Below are 12,015 nucleotides of genomic sequence, written 5' to 3'. Positions count from 1 at the left end.
GAGGCTTGGGGTTGTTTTGGTTTGGTTCTCTTTCCAAAATCTCCTCTCCAGTTGCTGTTTGTCAGTTGTTTTTCCTATTTAGAAAAGAGGAAGCAGAATCATGTGTGAGTATCAGCATCAGTGAGAAGGAGATCACCTTCCTGTTGCTGCCCTTACTGGAGGTTGTTGGTCCTCTTCCTACCTCACAACTTTTGAACTCATGTTTGTCATTTCTCTATTAAGCTTTAAACCTCCTGAATATACAGCATCCCTTGCTGCCATCAGAGCTTTTCTTTTCACCCTTTTCTTTTTGTCTCAAGCTCCATTTTCTTTGAGTGAATGGGACTCAAATTAAGAAGTAAATGAGATTGTTTAGGAGGACTATGTTGCTATCTTTTCCCTTTCCAAGATTCTTTCTAGCATCTGTAAATTTATAAAAGTTAATTTATGAGTACTGACATGTCATAGATTAAAATATTTAATTGCTTGGGTCCTAGTCTGATCACAGAGGAAATCCACTAGAAACAGACTGAGTGATGATTTCCTATTGTCAGCTTCTTCAGGAGATCTTTATTTTGGCAGCTCTAACTCTTCCTAAATCAATGTCATTTATATAGTAATTAATGATTAATTATATAGCATTAAGTAAAATCAGAATAATGTGATATTACCACAAATATTTCAGTAAAGGTTAAAAAAATTACCTTTGCACAGATACATTTGCTGGTTAAATGTCTAATGTTGTGAATCATGAAAGTAGGTTTCTTACATTGTTTTCCTTAAAACTCTATCAGTTATCAATAATTACATTTGACTTTTTTTCTTCTCTGAAATTCCTGTGGTTTTTTTCACCATTTTCATTGTAACTGTAGTCAATATTTTCCTGGTCAATCCACTTCTCATTTTTAAACATGACTGTAACACTAGCACACATTTGAACTTGCCCAGACAATTTGAAATTTATTAGAAAATTACCTCTATAAGCCAATGAGTTCCTTAAAAAATTATTATGTCTCCTAGGCACAATTTCTCACAGACCAGTGTTTATTAATATTGCCTAAATACTCCACAGTACTTTCTTGTACCATGGGATACAAATGAGAAAGCCATAAACTTGAGTCTGCATCATGGACAGGAATCAGGAGGTTGGCCAGCTAGATGCCAGTGTGGGGAATGAGACTAAGGAGCTGTTTTTTGTTGGTTTGTGTATTTGTATTATATCTGAGGTTGACTTTCTGTGGAGTTTCATGGAAAGAATGCAGAAGCCTAGAGATATTTTAAACTGTCTTGCACTATTTTTGAGTAAGTCAGAGAACCCTTTAACCCTTTAATAGCTCAAAATCCAAGGGAAAGGCTCTGTGTATCTAAACTAGAGCCTCCAGTAAAGTATCAGCTTCTGTGGCTGTTAAGGTCTTTTCTAGAGCTGCACCAGTCCCAATGTCTAAGTGGTAGATTCCAGTACTCATGTTTATTCCAATCCTGCACTTCGTGACGATGTTTAAAGATCATCCATGGCCTGCTTCCTAAAAAAAAAATAGAGGGTTGGGGTGACAAAATATATAGCAAGCATTTTAGCTGACTGGGATTTGTGAAGTGCCAGGATTTCAGAATACCCAACTGGAGTAACCAGTCTGGGCTTTCTAGCAGTTCTGAGAAAATAATCTTGTCATGATGGGGTTTGCAGAGGAAATACCAAATACTTCATTGAAAGACATTTGGCCTTCTAGCCCCGGGAATTGACTGTAGCTCCAGATCGCAGAACATAGGCCTGGTTGGGAAGTTTCCTGTCCTTATGAAATCTCATCAAGTTTTTCCTGGGTTTCAGTGGTTTGGGGATTTTTCCTGGTTTTCCATGAAAATGAGGTTTCGACAGCCATACTCCCTCAGCCTTCCCTTATACTCCTGATCCAACCTGGCCAAATCTTTCTGGTGCATTGGACAATTTCATACCTAGTCCTAGTAGTCCACAGTTTCATAAATACTAGTGACTGTATAAACGAGAGTGACCCAAATTATCTCATTTCCCCTTCACTCCTCCATTGAGGGCTACTGCCATTGTATCTGGTGGTAGGAAGAAGCCCAGCAATCCCCATGAGTTTTGCATGTGCTGTTCCTGTGGAGTTCCTGGGGAGAGAGAAGTGGAGGAAAATAGAATGCAGATTATTTCTTCTGGGAGGTGGGAGTTAGGAGAGAAAATGACATGGCCCTTGAAAAAAAAGCAGATTTCCTTCACCCTCTTTCTCACAAAATAACTTCATTAACAAGTGTTAAGGAATGACGCTGTGTCATCACATTAGTCTTCAGTGAGCTGAGGAGGGGCTTTTGAGCAGGTAGAAAACTCCTGCAGAAGCTAAAGTAAATTCTGCATTGTTCCAGTCCCTTAATGATTCAGTTGTTCTTACAGGCCAGGTTCCTTTCCTGCAGTAAAGTGGCCAGAGGTCTCCTTCACATGTATGTGTCTTTGTTCCATAGTTCATGGGCTTTTGTACTAGCATCTTTAGGTTTCAATGTGCAATCTGTTCTAATAATGTTACATAGATTTATATAAATTCTTAGACTGGAAGTTATCTTTGGCTTGCCCTCCAAATGTCTCTTTAAACAGCAGAGACATGTGAATTTATATTTGCTAGATGCCTGCAAGAATACTTTTCTACTGTCTCTCCTCCATTTGGAATGGAACTGCAGCTCGTGACATTTTTGGCTTCAGCCTGACTCATGGAAAAGCGTTGCCTCAGGGAGGGCACGTGGATTTTCTTTTCACCCTGTGGTTGGCTGAGCACAGCCCATGTGAGTGAGGGGTCAGTGCTCCTCTTCTGAGACAGTTTTCACATCATTTCTCAGGGGAAAATAGTCATTATTTAGAGCTGCTTGATTTTGTGGAGGATGATAAAGGGGAGAAAAAAAGCTTCTTCTAATGGATGTGTGGTTTTGGCAAACCAAATTTGTTGGAAACCATTTTAATGTTTTTTATAAGATTTTTCTTGAATAATGACATCCATGTTTGAAATGAGAGAAAAATCTGAATGACAACATCATAATTGCCATGTCCAAATGGAGTTCATCTCCAAAGAGTACCAGTAAACTCCCAAAGTTCTTCAGATGGAGAAGAGTTCTTTTGCAGGTCCTTTTCATGGGCCAGTATCACCTGTGCCAGTGCCATCTCCCACATCCCAGGGGATACATTTGATTGGGAGCCTGGCATTGAGCACTTTGGGAGGCTTCCAGTTGGCACAGAGAGAAAGGTGCTGGGACATTTCCTTACATCTCAGAAAACGGGGTAAACATCTGAAAAACAAATCCATCTCTTCAGTTCTTTAATTAGGAATGACTGTGAGAAAGGCAAACAGAGGAAAGGGGAAGGTTTTACTGCAGCTGAGGTTAAGTGGAGGGTGGAAGTGTTCTGGAGAGGCCAACAACAATGGGCAGAAGGACACAAGGCCTCAGGCTGTGTTTGGGGACAGACCCAGCTTTCCAATGAAGAAGGAGAAAGCAAGCCCACACTTCACTTAATGAGGGATATTTGGAAGGGGAAAGTGTGGAGCATTTATTTGGGGTTCACCCTGGGGAGGAAAGTACTTCATTGTTCCAGGCAATGCAAGTGAAAGTAAGGGACAAGGTTCTTCTTCCTCATCCCTCATCTACTGGGAACAACTTCTATTTTGGTTCACAGAGTTTTAATTTTTAAGAGGAAATGTATTTCCCTTGGGTCATACCAAGCTTCCCTTGGTAAATAACAAGCTTATGTCGCATCCTGTGTCTGCAAACCCTATTAAGTCAGATTTTATGATTTTGTTTGTAAAGAAATGAATTTGTTGCAGTGATAAATTTGATTGCCACTAATATATTGGACTTTCTAATGGATGTTTTACAAGCAGTTATTCATTAGGCAATTCAAGCAAAAAGAAAATGTCTTTCAGTTCCATTTTTAAACTTAGGCACTGAGATGAAGTTCTACTCTGACACACGTGAATGCTCAAGGTAGTGCTAGAGACAAGGCTGAATCAAAACTTTGATAATGGGCACTAGACAGTGCCCATTTACTCTTATTTACAGTGCTACACTATGAGCACTTTTGGAGAAAAGTCACCCAAGTGAGGACTTCTGATCTCCGCTGCAAGACAAGAAGAGCAGCAGAGGTGCTGCTTGTGGGTCTTTTCTGCCTTTAGCCAACAGTTCAGGACTCAATTTTTTTTATTTATTTACCATTAATAGGGCTCCACCAAGGTTTAATTTTTAAGGACAGCTTTTTCTAGCAGAGAAGATCACCTGTAGTGATGGACTGGCTCATTTGGCATCTTCTGCTCCTTGCTAGCACTAAGGTTTTTGTGAGCTGCAGCCTAACATGCATTTGATCTCTCCCTCCTCTGTACAGGGACACTCTGCTCACTGACCATTGAGAAGGCCATGCCTGAAGACGGGGGCGAGTACAAGTGCATAGCTGAGAACCCAGCAGGGAAAGCTGAATGTGCTTGCAAAGTGGTGGTAGAAGGTGAGTACTGTGCTGGGTACAAGAAAACCCTTCCTTAGAACTTCCTCCTTTCCAGCTTATTTCCTAAGAATGACCTTTAGGGGCTACTTACACACACACACACACACACACACACACACACACACACACACACACACACACGCACAAAGAACTCTACCCCCTTCCCTCCTGCACTTTTTGGTCAATAGGTAATTCAATGTATACCATAAAGGAGCATGAGCAGAGAGATAGGACACAGCCAAGGACTCTGGATTCTTTGTGGAATAATCTGTACTCTTCTGCTGCCCACTGTATTTCTAGAAGGTTTTTAGAGCAGTAAAGTGAACTTGTAAGATTTGTTTCTGAGCTGCGTGCATCCTTTGAGAGCCAGTGAGAATTGCCTGCGTGAGTCCGGGTGTCAGTCTGCCTCAGGACTGCGTGTGGCACATTTCTCACTCTACAACTCCCTAATTCTTTGCATTCACAGATGTTTGGTTGTTTGCTTTTCTAGTGTAAGTGAGAAAAAATAAATTAGCAGTTCAACCACCCATGTGTTCCATAGTCTTAGAACATGGACAGTTTACAGACTGAGGTACTTGTTTTCAGCCATGGTTGTGCTGATGATACTGTACTCTTGTTAATTAGTCTTGGCCTTGGGCAAGGCCTAGGTGAGGCTGTGTGACAGACTTATAAAGCTGCCACGGAGTTTAAATTATTTAAGGGGCTTTAAGTAAGCAAATGTCCTTCTTATCAACTCATCTTCTGGTGAGCTTATTTTTGAATACTTTCCATTGTGATCACATTTTGATCACTTTCCATCGTGATCTAAAATGAACACAAAACTAGACAACAAGCCTAATAATAGAACTTGGGTACTGAACCTTCACTGCTGTGTTGCAGATGTGGTATTTGTGGTAGGAGGTCTAGAAAAGAATAGTGTTATTTTTTCACTAAAGTCACATGACACGAGGTAAGAATGTGATTCTGTAACTCCTCACTAAGGTCAGTCTTCATCTACCTGGAAAAGAAATGTATTAAATATTGATTACAATCAAATATACCTGCACCTTCTGTGATACTATGGTCACAGTGTAATCTGTCTTAGATATTTGATAAGCTATTTTTATGGTTCTATAATTTAAAGTAATACATTTTATAAGTGCTGAAGTTCAAATAACAGGCTTTAAGCAAAATCTAGTCCCTGAAACACCTTAACCACCACAGATCCAGGATGTTGAAGGATCAGATCATCAAAAGCTTAGCATACAGTATTTCTCTAGAGCTGCCCTAGCAACTTTTACATGCCTCAGTCACTAAAGTGTTTTTCCCTCTGTCTTCTGATCTCCTTCAAGTAGTTGCTTTTCTTCCTGAAGCTTCCCTTAGCCTATTTCCCACTTCAGGTTTCCTGCTGGACAATGCATGCTCTTGGAGTCTGCAGGTAGAGTTTGGCTTGCAAAATTTTGTTCCTGGGAGGCTGTGAGCTCCTGCCTGATGTGTTAATGACATTACCTCAGCTCTCTGGCTTCCTGTGGTGGTGGCAGCCACAGCTGTAGGTGCTCACTGCTGGGCACCAGGATGACCACATTCCTTACCTCGATACTGGCTGCCTCCTCTGCCTTTTTCATCTGGCATGCTACTGAGAAGAGGTTTTTGACAAATGGCTCCATAGCAAACTCCAGCTATTTAGGAAAGACGCCATTTGATATCCCCTGTCTGAGACTGGCAGAGGGGATGACTTATTTTTAAATTAGAATTGTGAACTAAAACAAGAGTTCAAATTTCTCCCTTCTTCAGTCCACTGTCAGGATCCCAGATGCTGATTTTTAGACTAAGTAACATAATAATTTTATTTCTTTTGACATCAGGGACTCAAGATTGGAGGACTGTTTGACTTCAGTTGGCAGATCTGTAGAATCTGAGTGTCTGAACTCTCAGAACATAGCCTCCTGCTCTGAATTATTTACTAGGAGATTCTTGCTTCCTCATTCCTCCTTAGATGAATTTTCACACACTGGTACCTAGAAGAAGTAGGTAGCTGTTTCCATAACATTTATGTCATCTTTTTCTCTGGTAGCTAACAGCTCTCTCCTTCACAAATGCTCTGAAAGATGAATATTTGAAAACTGTAAAGTGATACAGCCATTGCTGAGATCATAATCTATAATCATACTCTTTCTTCCAAAGATAAATGTCAGTATCAAACAATGTAGAAACAGAGCTTGTTAGGATTTGCATTTTAGGTCATAGAATCCTAGAATAGTTTGTGTTGGAAGGGACCTTAAAGATAATTTTTTTCCAACTCCTACCATGGCCAGGGACTTCTTCCCACAGATCAGGTTGCTCAAAGCCTCATCCAGCCTGATCTTGAACACCCCCAGGGATGCCCTGCCTCTTTGGGCAACCTGTGCCAGTGCCTCATGACCCTCACAGAGAAGAATTTCTTCCTAATATCTAATCTAAACTTTGGCCCCTTCAGCTTAAAGCCATTCCTGCTTGATGTGGTACTACAGATCCTTGTGAAAAGTCCCTCCCCAGCTCTCCTGGAGGAAGGGGCTCTAAGGTGTCCCCAAAGCCCTTTTTTCTTCAGGCTGAACTTCCCCAGCTCTATCAGCCTGTCTTCATAGGAGAAGTGCTCCAGCCCTGTGATCATGCTCAGCTTGGAATAACCTTAAAAATAAAGTTGCACTTCTTATTTATATCTTATGTGGGATACACATGGAAGGGAGTTTTATTGACTCCTAGCTGTTGGTGTAGCCTGCAGTGATGAGCAGTTTCTGGATAAGAGCTGTGTAATTGTGAAAATATTAGAATCCATCAAATTTCAGTCCTGTGGTGTCCCTTTAGCTGTTTCTATTTAGGAATAAACAAATGGCCAAGAATATCTTCTTGGAAAAATTTAAACAGATGGAGGAAATGTTACTCTTCAAAATGGGTTAATCTGAATTGATCACATAGATAATGGACAGAGGAATTACTTTACATCACTTCTTTTGAATGAAATGATGTTTCAATACAGCTTTGTGTCCCTTTTCTCTGCACTGCCTAGCACAGCTTTGTGCACATAGTACTTGGTCTATTCAGCTAAAATACCTGGGAGCTTAGATGGGACCTCTTGTCTAGCTGCTTACTTGGCTTGGGTTCTTAGTGCAGCTGCTTTTGTAGAGGGTTTTTCCCTTTCTGCTCCCTCTTCCTTCCAGAATGTTACGGCAAATCTGTGCAGAAAATTCTTCCTAAATGCCTAAAGGACAGCAATTTCCTCTAACTTTGCAGAAAGATCCAAAATAAACCTTTTATTAGACAGCTTTTTCATTATTTATTTTCAAATAGGATTTGTATTTTATTATTTGTTTTGATTGCAGATGCCTCAAAGACCTCAAAGCCTACTGAGAAGAAGACCAAGAAGCCTAAGACCACGCTTCCCCCAGTGCTGCCAACAGAGAGTAAGTGACTGTGATTTGATTTGCTTTATTTCCAGTGGAAACAAAAGAGTGCTTTGGGATTCTGTGGTCATTCCCTTCTGTTTGCAGACATAGGATCAGAAGCCTGTGCTGTTTCTTTAGCCCTTGCACTTAAGTCATGTGAAATGAGTTTTTGCCATGTGGGGATTAGAAGTAAGAGCCCAAACTGCGAGTTCAGACCTCGCCCCTCTACTCTCTGTTTTTCATCATGGTGCAATAAACTTGTGACACAGATTTATTTTTGGCTGCCTCTCAAAGAGCACGGAAGTTTGCTTCAGTTTGTGCTGTGTCCTGTGTAGACAATAAGAAGTTTTACTATTGGTAAGCAAAGCATCTTGACTGAAGTGCCCTGTAGAATAATCTGTCCTTTTTTGGCATGATCATGAGAGAGTTTTTTTGCAAATTTTCTATTCTTTGTTTCAAGCCTAAATGCTTAACTTGCTTCTGATGCTTTCAGAAATAATAAATTAGCTATAAATTCCCATGTTTGCTACTCAGCATACATGCATTTGGTTAAGAGGAAACCTACAATGGTAAAGACAGCACAATAATGTCAGTTTAGGAATTCCTAACCCCAGTACTACTTATGAAATTAAGGAATACAAATATCTCTTAAATCAAAGCTGGACTTTGAAAATTGTTTATCTATGATGTCCACCACATGAGTTCCTAAAAAGATGTAAAGATGTGGTTTAATCTAAACATGAAATATTTTATCCAGCTCTCTCAAAAAATAAAAAAACAAATAAACTCCACTCTGGTCTTCCAGCAAGAACATTTTTAGCTGCTTTCAGCAGGACTCAGAGCGGTTTTATAGTGATTGATGATCACAGGTAATAATTGTGCTTCTGGAAACATGACTTACATAAAACTATGCCCTGGGCTACATCTATTTCTGAGTTGCTGGCTGAGCATTGTAACTCTCTCCAGCTTCTCTTTGGGGATGTGGGAAGAGTCACACTGACATGCTCCACCTCTGCACGTGAGCTTCAAGTGCCACAAATAATAACAATTAAGAAGAATGATTTTGTTATTGAACATCGATAGAAAAGAAAATTTTAAAGTCATTTAAATCTCCACAGAACAGTGTTTTGAATTGTGTTTTCTGTGCACACAACACACACATTTCCTCGGATCCTCCCAGCAGTGTTATCAATTGCAGCTTTCCCAGGAGAAAGTGTGAGTTGGGAACTAAGTCTAAATTTGGAGATATATGACCTGATCCACATCCTGCTTCTTCTGCTTCTGGTTTTAGTGGAAATTAAAATAGATAGCAAAACAGAAGCTACCAGCTCTGGCTGCAGAAATATTTGGGAAAAGAAGGTTGAAATAATGGGGAATGGTTTTTCTACATAGCATATTATTTCAGTGTTTCAAGTTCTTGAACATCTCCTAAGCGCTTTTCTTCCAAAATATCTTTAACACGTCGTTTAAACAGCAAGGTCACCAGAGAGAATGTTAGGAAACTGGGCTTTGAAGGAGTTTTTGGAAAAGCTTTGAAAAATATATATTTAATTTCAAAAGGATTTGGCTGCAGAGATTTCACAGGTGTTTTTTTTAACATCTGAATCTCTGAGGAATGTGAGTATTTGGTCTGAAATAAGTTTTTATTTGTGTGTTTGTCAGGGGCAAAATAGACAAAACAGATGCAGTGGAACAGATCCAGTTCCAATCTACACTGAAATTCTTATCAGATACAGAGACTGTAAGTTCCTTAACTGAGAGAGAACAGGCTTTACAAGTCAGATGCTTGTCTGTCTTTACTGTATATCTCTTGAAAAGAAGGGTAATAGAGAATAACTGTGAATTCAAGTATCTCAGTCTAATAAGGAGATATATTTTTACTCTAATCTTTTCTGGTCTTTTTTTGCCACAACTAGTTACCAACAGTCCTAAGGGCAAGTAGAGTATACAGATTGTTACTGAAGAAAGCAATTCCTAATAATGCAAAATTATTAGCAAAAACTCCTAATAATGTGATTAGAATTATTAATTAATAGATTCTGAATTTTGAGTAGTGAATTCAGTTACAGCAGTATATACTTTATAGGATAAAGAAACGATATAGTCTCTGTACTTTTTAGAAATACTTTTCAGGGAAAAGATCTCTATTTTCAATATTCTGTAAAAAGTGCAAGTTAAATTTCATGGTTAGCAGCTATGTCATCCTTTTCTCCCTTCAGATAAATTACAAGTGATCCTTGATTTTTTGCCCTAGTAGAAACTTTCAGAAAAGTAATTAACTTTATGTTCCTGAAAGCAAAGATCAATACATTTCTTTTTGTGGAAAAGAGTGAATGTTGTCAGTATGGTAATCTGTAGAATTTGTTTCACTCTGAGCTGCTGACTCAGGTCATTTGGCTGCTCATTCTGACAATGTTATTTAATTACTGGAAGCGTGGGGTTTATAAGCTACAGAAAACCAATTGTAAGCAGAATTTGGGCCATTGCTTCCTTTGATATGCAATACATACTGGATTCTGGTGTAGAAAAAGAACATCTTGCAAGAAGCTGTGTGTCACTCTGTGATTAACAACATCTCTGAATGGATGCTTGCAGTGTTTACTGCAGAAAGATTGCTCCCATGCTGGCAAATTACAAAACTTACAATGTATTTCCTTTTGCTTAGAATTAATATTGTGTCACCAGAATTTAGTAATAATTATGCAACCCTCTAAGGATAAATAGAATAAATAATACTGTTTCTGAGAATAAAAAACAGATTCACCTTTGAATCTGGGTGAAATAAAAGGGAGAAGAGAGGAAGGGCACCTCTGGAATTGGTTCATTCTTTACTGACTGCACTGACTTGGGCTTTGTCACTTGGGTCTTTGCTCAGTGGATGTCAAATGTTACTGAGTTAGAATAATAGAGTGTTATGTTTCTTCTAAAGGAGGCAGTGGAAAATTGGACCCTTTCAATATTTATCATGCTGCACACTGTGTGCCATGCCAGAACAATCAGTGGGTAATGTAAGGGTCCTCCTGGCTTGACACAGCCTTGTAGCAGAAGCACTAAGCCAAAAATTCTCACCACTTGAACATTTCTCTAGAAAGCTTTGAAACTGCCGTGAAGGGATTTAGGCACCCACTTCCCTCTGAAATTAGAACTTATTTCAAATTAAGTTTAAAGGGAATTGCTTATTTCAATTACCAAAGCCACTTGCAAAATCTTCAGTGCCTATTAAATAAATATTTTTGTCGCAACACACTGTGGAAAAATCAAGGTTCTGCTTGAGATTTTTAAGAGTAAATAAAGATTTGAATGTTTACAAATAAATATTCCTTTTTTAAAAAAATACATTACTACTCCACACTTGCAAATATTTTGTTGTCCTTAATGTGTCTTAAGCAGAGGACCAAAACAGAAGGAATTAGCCCAATACGAGGCAGATTTGTTTGCAAGTCTAGAACTCAGATTTCTTGGTCCTCAGTCTCAGGATTAATTTGCATGCAGCATTGAAGATAGTATAGATTTTTTACAGTGGCATCACAATACTTTACATAAAACATTCATAAAACATGAGCTTTCCAAAAGGACTTTTTTTTCAAAGGCTTTTTTCAAGATTTGCTGATGAAAAAGGAGTATTACAGCAGTTAGATTCTATTTTTTAAACTACACTATGGTTGAGCCATGCAACATAACTTTACTATAGTAGGAAGAAACTGTATCCCACTTATTGCTACTGAGAAAAATAAATAATGCTTTAGAAAATAATGCTCATAAATCTAAGCATTATATTAAAGTGTTTGGAAAGAAATGCCCAATTTTTTGGAGGGCTAATTCACTGCACTACTTCCAGTAAATATTAAGAACTGGCAATTATCACCTGTCACAATCATTGTTATGAAAACCTGACAGGATATCCTGGATTCCCTCATCTGAGTAATACTTCTTAAACCCACTGTTCTCATATCCACACCACATATGTTGAAGGGCTGACCCAGCATAGAGTTTGATTGCACAAATGTAAGTTCTTCTACTCAGTTAAAAATAAAGTTACAAGAAAACAACTTTTTCTACACACCTGCAAGTTATTTAGCAGTATTTGGTAGCTTGCTGATAGAAATCTTTTATATATGCTACTATGTGGAACATTTGATTTTAAGT

The 12,015-nt window shown here is 38.8% G+C and overlaps 1 protein-coding gene across 2 annotated transcripts in view; it reads left to right on the top strand.

Moving 5' to 3' along the window:
- Positions 1-12,015, top strand: part of MYLK (myosin light chain kinase) — a 196,544-nt gene that overhangs the window by 129,575 nt on the left and 54,954 nt on the right. Inside the window, exons 17-19 of one of the 2 annotated variants that reach the window (XM_041408494.1) lie at positions 4,352-4,468; positions 7,807-7,887; positions 10,802-10,804. In XM_041408494.1, coding sequence (XP_041264428.1) covers positions 4,352-4,468; positions 7,807-7,887; positions 10,802-10,804 — 201 coding nt within the window. The remainder of the gene's footprint in view (positions 1-4,351; positions 4,469-7,806; positions 7,888-10,801; positions 10,805-12,015) is intronic. The other variant, XM_041408484.1, reaches the window with a different exon arrangement.

Source organism: Onychostruthus taczanowskii, unplaced genomic scaffold (assembly GCF_017590055.1).
Source record: "Onychostruthus taczanowskii isolate IOZ18803 unplaced genomic scaffold, ASM1759005v1 scaffold10, whole genome shotgun sequence".
NCBI classification, from domain to species: Eukaryota; Metazoa; Chordata; class Aves; order Passeriformes; family Passeridae; genus Onychostruthus; species Onychostruthus taczanowskii.
The sequence above is the reverse complement of the archived record's forward strand: the minus strand, read 5'-3'. Positions and strand labels throughout refer to the sequence as shown.